Source organism: Plodia interpunctella, chromosome 20 (genome assembly GCF_027563975.2).
Source record: "Plodia interpunctella isolate USDA-ARS_2022_Savannah chromosome 20, ilPloInte3.2, whole genome shotgun sequence".
Taxonomy (NCBI): domain Eukaryota; kingdom Metazoa; phylum Arthropoda; class Insecta; order Lepidoptera; family Pyralidae; genus Plodia; species Plodia interpunctella.
Window position 1 is genome coordinate 5,816,698 of NC_071313.1, and position 12,432 is coordinate 5,829,129.

Here is a 12,432-nt window from a genome sequence, read left to right on the forward strand (position 1 = left end):
AAGGAGAAAGCTTAGAAACTTCATTAGAAACAGACAGACATTGAGGGCCAAAGAAAAGAGGGGTCTTTGTTTATTAATACTTATTTAGTGATGATATAACTTTTATGTATGAAAAGTCGACATTTTACGTTCTTGTTCCACTGTTCGTTTCTTTTAGTTGTTGTTGTATTCCCCGTTCATAAATGTGAATAATAAAAATACCTTGTATTGTGACGTACTTGCAATGGAGACTTACTTTGCATGTAAAATTAGGCGGATGCGCGCCAAATATGGGCTAAGCTGTCGGTCACGGCGATTGTTTGTCAATCTTACATTTATTATGCATTATTATGTGATTATGTAGGGAAAATAATCAGGCAGGCTACGCGCAAGTTTCGATTTTAAAACACTTTTGAAAATACGGAAAATGTTTGCATACACGGCACACAATTGTAGCTATTTTCAAAACGTATTTAGTTAATATAATAGTATTAAAATTTAAATACTTTTAACAACGGATACCTACGTTATTATCCTCCAAATCCTTACATATATAAAATAAATAGTAAAACACAGTCTGCTGCGTCGGTTCGCGATAAAATTAAAAACTATTGCACGGATTTTCATGCGGTTTTACCAACAGATAGTGCGGTTCCTGAGGATGGTGTGTAATGTGTTATGTTTTTATCCGAGCGAAGCCGGGACTGGCCACTAGTCTATTCTATAAATTATGTGCAGAAATATATGAGAAATATACACAGACTAACAAATAAAGTGCTAACAACATAAACTTGATGTTGACTTGTCTTGTAATTATTATTTTTTTAATAGCTCAAAAGATTCACGCCTATAGAATTAAAAAATATATATTTTGGCAATATAGTACTCGTATACTACTTTATGAAAAATTACGTTACGAATGCATCTTTTAATCTTAGGTAAGTAATAATATTTCACTGTATCAATAAAATCTACTAACCAACCATTTGACGACATATCACCTAATGAAAATGTGTCCAAAATCGCTTGCAATGTGATATTTAATGATGACGCGTCAACTCGGTAACGACATGGTGATGATAGTGTCAAACAGTGTCGAATAACAATAACGGTAAAGTAGGTAAGCACATTGATCGTTTACTTTTCACGCAGGAGTTGGACTAATAACTGAATTAAACTTACATAAATAACACAGTACTCGGGTACCTAAATAACACTTCTGCATTAAATGAATATATATTTTTTTTGTATGTGGGTCAATCGATGAGAAATTTAATTTTACCCAATGCAAAGTCGCAATTAAGATAGCCCAAACAAATAATAAGTAAGGGAGTGCGTACAATGTCGGTTTTACAATAGATCTGCACTAGCCTTTGTAAGCCCACCTGTTGTTGGCTCGTAAGATTTGTGTGGATATAACCACCATCCGACTAATATTATAAATGCGAAAGTTTGTGAGGATGTGTGTATATATGTATGTTTGTTGTATTGCTATCAGGCATAATCTACTGGACCGATTGTTATGAAATTTGGTACACGGGTAGAATATAACCTGGAATAACACATAGGGTACTTTTAATCCTAGAATTCCCACGTGAGCAAAGCCTCAGAGCACAGCTAGTAATAAATAATTCCAATGTTTTCTTTCACTTTGGTGTAAATTAGATGTCGGTAACTAATCGTGAGTCATATCAGAACCTTTAGGCGACTTGAAATCTGATACTAGTGTTAGTAAATCACACTCGATGAGACGAAAGATACATAGAAAGTGGTAAACTAATATCAGACACATATAATAGAGATATGGAATGTCCATATTAACTTTTCGTTTCAATATCATACCACAATGCGCGGCATTTATAGAATTCACATCTGGCGCAAGGGTTGTCCGTCCGTCCGTTACATATCGCCAAAACTAAGATTTGCCACATCTTGCGTGTCATGTGCTTGATTGATGCCAAGGTTTTTATAGGTCGGGGGGGATCTTTTTAACTAGATGCGGGATTTATGCCCTTGGAAATTTCGAAATAAAAATACTTACAATACACTAGCTTTGACCGCGGCTTCGCCCGCGTGATTGTCCCACGGAATTTATTTTTTCGGCATTAAAGGTAACCTATAATGTCATTCTCCATACTTCAAACTGCATGTATGAAAAATTTCAACAAACAAACAAACACACTTAACATAAATATACATTTATAATAATAGGATTACTAGGCACTCGCATTGAGACTATATAATATTATTGCAACTGTGTCCAATAAAAAACTGTAATACTTTCTGAATTAATCCTGAATCTAGTGTCGCATAATTCGTATTGATAATATATTTTCGCTTATTTTCATAAATAAGAGGAATAAAAATGTAACGGTTACGTTACGCTAGTGTGCGGGTTTGCAGACAATTAAAATAACAAATTGTTGAACATTGAATATATTTTTATACAAAACCGTAATACATACAAGGTAAAAATAACAATTATACATATTTTACATAACCTTATTATAGTTGCTTACATTCAGAGATTGATTATTATTTATAATTTTAATTACAGTCTCGTCAAGAAAGTGATTAAAATAAATCCTCATTTATAGAATTCACATCACAGGCCCTCGCCTGTTGGCCGGCAACACTGTGTGTTTATCAACTAATTTTGACCATTCTGTTTGGTATTGCAATGGCAAAAAATGTAGTTCGCTTTAAGTCAAGTTTCTTGATAGAGTGGATTATTTAGATTTTTAATGTAATATATTAAAAAAAATCTGTTATATTTTTTTATTGTAAACAGCCATGATAATTTTAATTATTAGCGAATTTATGTGAATAAAACAGTTATTTAAAATGTGTTATTTTAAATTTATTTTTAAGTGTAATGTTTTAAACTTTATGTAACATCAATCTGTGACATTATTAAAACAAATATTGCAACAAATCACACAATTAGACCAATTTTTTAAAATATCATATCTTTTGTTAAAAAAATAACGTAGCTGATTTTAATCTAAAATATTAGGACAAATCACACAGATTGAGCCAGCCCCAAAGTAAGTTCGAGACTTGTGTTATGGGATACTAACTCAACGATACTATATTTTAAAACAAATACATATATAGATAAACATCCAACACCCGGGCCAATCAGAAAAAGATAATTTTCCTTTTTGATTTTGATTTTGACCCGACTGGGGATCGAACCCGGGACCTCTCGGTTCAGAGGCAAAGTACTCTACCACTGCGCCACCGAGGTCGTCGAGATATAGAGGCATAATTACAATTCATACTATCTGATATACTTAATTAATTTTGTTATAATATTTTCGAGAATGGCCAGCTTTTTTGTTATTAGAACGAACTAAAATCTGCCTATAAACAGTAGAAAATAAATGGGACGTTGCGTCCTCTTGGCTGGCAATACTGGGTGGCACACAAAAATCCGTTATCATCTTTTTATAGACAGACTGTACTTCTATCATGCAATAATATCACTATTTTAATTTTTACAGACAATATTAAAGCATTAACGATTATCATTTATACAGCTCCGATCTGTAAAATTGGTAGTGTCAGCTGAAATGCGTTCTGTATGTATGTTGAACTATTGCCGGCCTGTAGAAAAAAAAGTATAAGTACTTAATATTTTTAGTATATTAAATGAATCGCCCTCTCTCTTTCATCTACGCCCCGAAAATAAGTTTCATGGATTTTTAAAGATTGCGTCTGTGACTTTACGACCGGCCGCCAGCCTGATGTTACTCCTATTTGGGAATGCTGTCGTTACCTGTCAGCTGTGTTCAGTTTAAGGCTCTGAATACCACCTTAATCGCCTCATACGACGTCCACGGGCGTTTATGGATCGGTTACAGGGCAATCGTTGTTTACTTATTTTAGGGCTGAAGACACATCTAGCTTGGAAGATTTAGGCGATAAATACATAAATATGAATATACATAAATATAAGCATATTCAATAGCTGTTGTCCGCAGCTCCGTCCACGGTGGCCAATGTTTGAAATCGGATCGCTATATAACTATCTATTTCAAAGTTATCAAAAACGGCTCAGCGGTTTAGCTGTGAAAGTGTGACAGACAGACTTTATATATTTTAGTATGAACATGATTGAGGAAAACCAGTATTACTTACCTCTAAAAATATGTTAGTAATATAGTTATTATTCTGTTCTTTATTCTCATCGGGTATAGAGTTCAATTTCTCCGTGAATTGTGTTGCCAGCTCACTGATGTGTTTCGTTAGGACGACCGTCATTCTGAGAAATAAAGAACGGTTATTACAGTTAATATCAACAACTAGTGGCCCGTTCCGGCTTCGCTCGGTCAAAAACCTTCACCTAAACCTTCATAAAAATCCGCACGAAAATCCTTGCAGTAGTTAATGAGTTTATCGCGAACAGACAGATACACAGAGAGACGCGGCAATGGACTTTGTTTTATAATAATTAAGGATATGTATACCTCTTATCGAGTGTTTACGCTAAAACTTCAAGTCGATTAAAGGCATCCGAAAGGAACTTACACAATGGTAGGTCAGTGGATAAGTGACCAAAAACGTATTATCTCAAGCTTCTACGCGCATCGAAAGGCACTATAATCCTGGCTGTATTTGCAGTCGTGAAAACCCACCATTCGGCAATGGGCCCGCGTGGTGGGTCATGGCCTATTCTCCTAATCCATCCGTCAGGAAGATCAGTGCCCCAGCAGTGGGAAAATTAAATATGGTTATATGATACGATGGTAGCTTCCAGCAAAAGTTTTTTGAAAACATTCAACAAAAACACATAAACATTGTTACTGAAACATGTTTCACGCACTGTGGACAAAATTAATTAATCCAGAAAACAAAATGGCGGACGATAATGCCAGTACACACTTTGTCATCCAATCCGCGCGAAGATATTTTGTGTTTTTTTGAACAAAAATGTGTAGTGAAATAATGTTCGTGTAGATGATTCTGTTGAATGTTGACACGTTTTTGTTGATGGTGCAGAGCAAAACACGCAACGTGGGACCGGTTTAAGCCAGTACTCATTTTACTTTGACAACGGTAGGTGGTTTTAGTAATACCATTAATGGAACTACCGACACTAAGAGTCAGTGGTACTCGTCAATGGTAGTATTGAGACAACGGGAAGACAGCTTACTGTGTCAGTGCATCAGCCTCATCAGCAGTAGACCTCCTAGTCTTGACCAATAGCATTTCGGCAGCCTTATGATATATCTCCACGGATAAGGCGGTGGCTTGCGCTAAAGCGCTGACGCTCTTCTTGTATATAGCTTTATGGGTGGATGGATCCTCGGAGGACAACCAGGCTAGGGTGTCTGTGTATTGTCTGGAATTGGGATAAATATTTCATAAGATAAGCGAGACAGTATTGTTTTAACTTTTATAAAAAGTATTTAATTTAATAATTATTAAGCTCCTATCAGTCATATTTTTATTACATAGTTTTTTAGTTAAAGTTAGTAAAAAATAATAGTATTGAAGCTTATCATTATTATTTTTATTTATTTTTTTGTTTGGCTTTTTATTTAAAATATAGGCATTGATTACGATGTTTTTTTTGTGAAAGAAAAATATTGAGTACTAATAAAAAACTTTGAGGTGTGTGCTTCCGCCCTAGAATAGGACCACTCCGTATTGATGTTAAATTACAATTTCACGCAGCTTCCAACTGAATCATTGTTGCTTTAAAAAACAATTAGAATTCTCGACTTACTTAACTCTCTCTCATCTGAGTGTTATTTCGGTTTCTTCCTCAGCCATCGAGCGTCGGAGCCCAGAGTCCGCTCTTCTACATTTCCTTCTACACATCCCTAGTTGTCAGACCATTAACTTACTTAACTAGCTGTTGAAATTGCAGCCTTAAACCGAGATCCTGTGTAGCGGTCTGCAGTTTCTCGTGGAAAACCTCAGCTTTGGAACCAGAGCTCGGCGGTTCTTCATCTTCTTCGTCTTCCTCGTCCGGCATTTCACAGAGCTCTGAAAGATTGCGAAAATTTAAAAAAATATAAAATTATTCGGCTGCACCATACTTTCACATTTGTACTATAAATTACTATAAATATAAGACAAATCACACAGATTGAGCTAGCCTCAAAGTAAGTTCGAGACTTGTGTTATGGGATACTGTAACTCAACGATACTATATTTTATAACAAATACATATATAGATAAAAATCCAAGACCTGGGCCTATCAGAAAAAGATCATTTTCCATCATGACCCGGCGAACCCGGGACCAGGATCGGTTCAATGGCAAGAACTTTACCACTGCGCCACCGAGGTCGTCACCTATGGATAATTTATTAAACGGAATCTAGTAGTAAACACTGTTGTGACGACACGTGACCTTAATAAATTGTCCTACGTACAATGTACTCATTATGTTGTCAACAATAATCTAGATCACGTACCTAGATAAACAACCTGGACAGCCCCCCCAATCACCATTGAATGTTCTATTTCCAATATGTATATAAACTATGTTTAATCAATAATTAAGATCAGTTAACAGTTACAGTTTATCGTCGAACCTATAACCAGTTGATTGTTTCGTTGTAAACACCCTCACATTACATCATAAATGTACTACCGATTCATCCGTTTTAAGTATGTTTGTTTTTTTCAAGTAAATAAATTCAAATTCAAAATTCTTTATTCAATTTAGGACGATATACTACATCAGATATTGACGTCAAAAAATTAATTAAACTAAGTCTACTGCCGACTTCCAAAGCGCTGGTGAAGAAGAAGCGGCGCAACAAACTTCACCCCAGCCTTGTCTCCAAAGACGTCAATTAACGAATAAAAGTCTTATACATATATTAAAAATTAAGAGGACGAATTAACATCATTATTAAAAATGACAAAATTTAAATGAACAAATAAAAAAATTATACGAAATAGGGATTTCTGCGGGGATGGAATCATATTGCACCCGATAGAGATCTATGGAAGCAGACAGGGGAGGCCTTTGTCCAGCAGTGGGACACTTAAATAAGCTATTTTAGACAGGTTATTAAAAAATCATGAAATATTACCCGCGACTTGCTGCAGCGTCTCCTTGGCGTCGTGTCGCGGCTGGGGTTCCAGACTCCGCAGCCGCTCCTCTATGCGCATGCTCACCTGCTTCGACAGCATCTCTAGGGCTTCCAAGTGGACCAACCCTAGAAATTGTGGGGGTAACTTTATGAATCTGATCTAAGCATCGAAAAGATTCTAAGCTAGAATCGATTCTAACAGGTTCCGCAGCTTTGCCCGCGTGAATTTTCCACGGGAACAGTTATTTTTCCGAGATGTCCTTCTCCATACTTCAAACTATATGTATGCAAAATTTTAATAAGATTGGCTGAGTACATAGAGCGTAAGAGGTGACAAACAAACAAACTCACTTTCACATTTATAATATTAGTTAGGATTAGTATGACGCACATAATATTGTATTGTTACACAAGACACAGCCTAAGCAGCTGGCAGCAATAGCATTCCCAAGAAGGGTTGACGTTACACAGGCGACCGATTGTAAAAATAACAGCCGCATCTTCAAAATTATGAGGTTATTTTTTACGCTGATCCCGGGCTTCGCGGCGTCACAGCCGCGAACGGACCCGGAAACATACAGACTGCAGAGATGAGAGAGACAAACTACCTATTTACAAATTAAGCAAAGACCTTACCTTTATATATATACCTACAAGATAAATCAAATCTTTTTACCTTCAAAATCATCGAACAGCGTCTCATAATGCACTTCTTTAGCCTCCCTCCTCTCCTCCCTCAGGCGGTCCTCCCCCTCCGCCCTCTCCTTGGCCTCCCTGAGCACGCGCGACAGCACGGGCGCGTCCGCGGCGCGGAGCCCCAACATGGCACGCTTCCGCGCCAGACCCGGGTCCCCGTCTTGTAGTACCTCCATGGTTTTTTTCCCAATAGTCTCGAGTGTGTCTAGACCGCCTGATATTACTTTTGTGCCTGGATACATACTGATATTTTAAGCTTTTGACCAAAAACGCAGTTCATTATTCATGATTTCTTCCAAAAGCTAGTATATTTAAATCGGTTTTGTTTGAGACTACGCATCGCTGAAGAAATAATTCCATAAGAAACCTACGCACCCGCAAACCGAGCATTAAAACTTTTTTTTGGGGTCTGTAATTGAACACTAAAAGAGGAATGGAAAAAAAAACGATAGATTTCAATTTAAAGCTACATCCTGTGTATAGTTCCACATGACTGAGGCTTGTGGTCATTAATTGGAATAAAACACACGACTCCCTTGGCAATATCAATCGAATGGTTTGCCATTGCCTTCTCCATTTCTCACGCTAGGTGAATTACCAAATGGAGTGCAAGATTCATCACGATGTTTTCCTTCACTCATCATTCCCTCACTGAAATCGATGCAAATACATACCGGTATTCTCGACAAACTTGGTGACACCAGAAATTAGGTTCCCAAATGGGAACGCTACATCAGCGGCACTATCGTTACTCGATTCTTTGACTTCTTCAACCGTGGTAGATTTACAATCCCCCTCTTTTAGGTTCCTCCTGGCCAACTCTTCAGGGTCTGGTGCACCTATTCCTGTCTCTAACACTGTTGATATACCCTGGAAATTATTAAGTGGAAAGTTTTATATAAGTAGCGTTAAAGAATTGAATTGAAAATAATAATAATCTGACAAATCGACGGTATAGAGTGTTATCGCCAAGGGCGAAGGGCGCTACAATTGCCCAATTTGTACCATCAATTGGGGCGGCAATAATTAAAAGGGCACCCCGGCCCCGGGCGACATAGCCACTGGCCACCGCTACTATTGACACGCCACTGTGACAAGATGCGTTAAAAATTTTAGATTTGAGATAAATATTTGAATGTACCGGAAGTGTACAGAAGCTCGCCCGTGAACTGGAATGTCCCAGGATTGAATCCTACATATTATAAAAATAAGTCTGCCACGTCTGTCTGTCTGTATGATTGAGAAAAACCCATAAACTGTCAAATATTTTGGATTAGACATTACCTGCGAGACTTGACTAGTGATAGTTGTTATTCCAGCCGAGGCTGTGTTGAGCAGCGAGTCCACCCCCCACCCCCACCCCCAGCCGGAGCTCTTGCTGGAGGTGGCTGCGAGTCTCTCTGTCACTTCACGGATGTCTTTGTCTGGTTGTTGTACGGGCTGTAATGGTTTTGATGGTTGTGTCTGGAAATACATTGAAACTATATTAAAATAGATTTATTAAGTATTTTCGGTTTTATAAAGTCACTTCTCTTATATTAATGTATCACTTTATTTTAATTCAGTTTTTATGCAACAATGAACATTGTTTTCATTCTATCCACTTGTCAATTCTATTTATAAAATCTATTTTACTTACATTAATTTTATTATCTGTTGCTGTTTCTTCCTGGCCCCAGTCGCCAAAGTCATCCCATCCTGTGTCCTGTGAATCATCGCCTTTTGATACTGTTTCTACTTTTTCTTTTTGTTTTGCAGAACTGGCTGTTTCGACTGAGTTATTATCATCAATGTCAAAGTCGTCCCAACCATCATTTGATGTTTTCTGAAAGGAAATTACAAAATGAATACCCTAATATGAAAGTCGTTCATGTTACTTCTTCGGATGTTAAACATTGGAGACCAAAGTCCACATTCGTAATCCTACTAATATTATAACTGCAAGTTTGTGAGGATGTAAGTTTCTTTTTCACGCAAAATCGACTGGATATATTGAAATTATGAACATGGGTAGAATATAACCTGGAATAAAACATAAGGTACTTTTTATCCCAAAATTACCATGGGAGCAAAGCCACGGGGAGAATCTAGTTCCCTATGAATAAACGTAAAGCATTTATTCAGAAACCATAGTCCATCTTTGATAGTGTTTTATTCAATTTCCAGCCAAGCTGGTCAGTCCAGTTATTAGGTTTGGCGACCTGGTAATTCTAGTCACAAGAGTGCAGTAATAAGTGCAGTAGTAAAATAGATTGTCAGATAAAGGCAATGTAAATTACATGTGTACGTGATAAGTGAAACATTTTGACAACCTTATGGTAGCAACAAATTTCTTTACAGAAGGTCTACACAGGTCTGGACTGTTTATATGTATAGGGCTTACCTACCTCTTTTTCCTTAGGCTGAATTGTTGATCTGGGATTGGGTGAACACTGTTCAGGACCTGGTTGGGTTTCTAAGGCACTATCACTGTAATTTGAAGAGGAAAGTCGTTGCTTCCTTTCCTTCCTGTCAGATATGCTTTGCCCTTCGTCTGCACTCTCAAAGTCTTCGCTGTCACTTGTAGGCATTTCTATTACTTACATGGACTACGTGATTGATTAATTTTATCTTATACGCTGAATTTTAATTAACTCAATGTGTTTTATATTTTGGTCAACGTAACGTGTTGACAAATCAGCAACAATGACAAAGTTGATAATTTGACATTGAAGTCTTTTTTTTTTGTTTTATTCCCTCGTTTTATTGAGGAGGCAAAGGGTACTAGCCCATACAGCCAAGTCTTTTGTTTGAATGACATGTGTGCATAGATAATGGATAAGACTACTACTACTAGACCGCTGATATGAGTGAAAAAAGCGTGACACGTTTGTTAATGTACGAATTTGGTAGTTGGTGGTGAACCTGGTTGTCATTCATACTCTGAATTTTGTAAATACATAATAAGGTAGAAGATAAATAACATTACCTATTTTGAACATGTATTTTTATTTTATGAACTTATTTTTCTCTAAAATTTTCTTCTTTAAATATTATGAATTTTTTGTAAGTTTTATTTTGATTTTTTAAATATAAATGTTACTAGAAAACTGGATTGTTGTGCAGTCATTAGACTACGACATAATCTAACAAGATTTGACAGCGATCCATTTCCCAATTTCTTTTTCTTAGAAAATGAACTACATAATCAAATAATTCTATTTCAATGCGTAAATCAATGGTGTAACATATCTAATACCTGTATTGTGTGCTTGCGTGACGTTTGCATAAATTTCAAAATTATTGTACAAGTTTGTGAAGTCAGCTAAAACTCTAATGCTGGTTCCACACTGTCGTAAAACAGTTTTCCGTACCTACTGTTAAAATTATACTTCATACATAGACACTAGACCAGACACTATACATACTTCGGCGGATTCGGTATACATTGATGGTTTTTCACTGCGGTAAATAAAAGCACTCATGGTAATTACGCAATGTTCACGCATTCGCGTCGGCATGTGTTCATGTTTGGCGACAGTGTGAAGCTGGCATAAAATAAGCAGCGACAGCAATGGCACCGTCAACTTTAATTTGGCGCGTTATCTACTAAATTCTTACACTCGCACTTAACACTATTGTTGCTTAATAAAGCTTTTTGTTGACAAGCCGATTTGACAGTTGACGTATCACGTATTTAGGTAGGTACCTATTTTGTAACCGTTTTTCATCGTATTTCCATTCTATTTTCTCCAAAATTAAAAGTTTGTAAACTCGTAATGTAGAATTTTTATTTTGGGTACCTAACTGAAATCGGTGAGTGGCTTCCAAATTTTACGTGATATTATCTAAGTACCTTTTTGAAACTATCGTATGTTGATCCAAAACTGTCATATTTCCAACCAACTGTGCCATAGAATTATAACGTTGTCTTCGTACTCCATAAGTAGGTACTCCATGCGAAATTTCAAAAAGATCTTGACTTTTGTCTACCCCGTAAGCTTAATTTTTTAGAGGAAAATTTTGAATTCTGACCTCGTAACGAATAAAAACATGATACTCTATCTGGCAGTGTCAGATGTGCTGTTGATTGTACTAGTGCCAGACTGGCACTAGTACAGTCAGTACCTACTCGTTGCTATTACCGCGCCATAGTTTCATGCCGTGTAATTTGATGTGCTGTTGTCGTCTGTACTGTGAGGAAGGCTGCAGTTAGATCTCAGAAAATTGAGAGGTACTTACCTACGCATAACTGAGTTTTTTTTCCTTACAAGAAATTTGCCCGTCAAGAATAAGTTGGTTGCCACCCTGTAACAAGCATTATAACTTTGTATGTAAATTCTAAAAGAAATCTAGGTATATTATAAAACGCAAAGGTTCAGATTGATTTATCAACGCACAGCCCAAACTACTGGACCCAACTAACTGTGGGCCTAAATTGGGACCTTTGCGGAGCACCAGAGTTCAGATTTGGAATCTGATGGCTGTTCGTTTAGAAGCGACTTGAAAATTAATGTCAATAATTGGAGTTCGATGTTCTGCGCACTGTTTCTCCCGCTCAGACAGCTATGCCACTTTCTTAATGGTCGTCAGTGGATGGGTGACCATTAAGTATATATTAAATGGAGATTAGAGTCGCTCGTCGATTAGAGACCCTCCGGTGAAGGTAAACATTGTGAGGAAACCTGCACACTGGTTGATTATTATTAACTTGTGTGTGA

General features: G+C 36.9%; 2 protein-coding genes across 2 annotated transcripts in view; one reads left to right on the forward strand and one right to left on the reverse strand.

Moving 5' to 3' along the window:
• Positions 1–2,399: 2,399 nt before the first annotated feature.
• LOC128678704 (uncharacterized protein) lies at positions 2,400–10,429 on the reverse strand. Its single transcript, XM_053760448.2, has 10 exons — positions 10,120–10,429; positions 9,372–9,557; positions 9,017–9,196; positions 8,407–8,602; positions 7,713–7,964; positions 7,037–7,162; positions 5,835–5,976; positions 5,138–5,326; positions 4,123–4,246; positions 2,400–3,588 (listed from the first exon to the last, which is right to left on the reverse strand). Exons 1-10 carry the CDS (start codon positions 10,300–10,302, stop codon positions 3,514–3,516), a joined length of 1,653 nt encoding a protein of 550 aa, XP_053616423.1. The 5' UTR covers positions 10,303–10,429; the 3' UTR covers positions 2,400–3,513.
• A 991-nt stretch (positions 10,430–11,420) lies between these two features.
• Positions 11,421–12,432, forward strand: part of kibra — a 66,839-nt gene continuing 65,827 nt past the window's right edge. Inside the window, exon 1 of the mRNA XM_053760431.2 lies at positions 11,421–11,527. The gene's annotated coding sequence lies outside the window, so the exon portion shown is untranslated. The remainder of the gene's footprint in view (positions 11,528–12,432) is intronic.

What these genes read in the sequence shown, in the direction of transcription:
- LOC128678704 (XM_053760448.2), bottom strand. Translation starts at nt 10,302, where the DNA reads ATGCCTACAAGTGACAGCGAAGACTTTGAGAGTGCAGACGAAGGGCAA. An exon ending in CAACAGATAATAAAATTAAT is followed by an intron (nt 9,197 to 9,371) that starts GTAAGTAAAATA and finishes ATGTATTTCCAG; the next exon opens with ACACAACCATCAAAACCATT. An exon ending in GACGCTGCAGCAAGTCGCGG is followed by an intron (nt 5,977 to 7,036) that starts GTAATATTTCAT and finishes GCAATCTTTCAG; the next exon opens with AGCTCTGTGAAATGCCGGAC.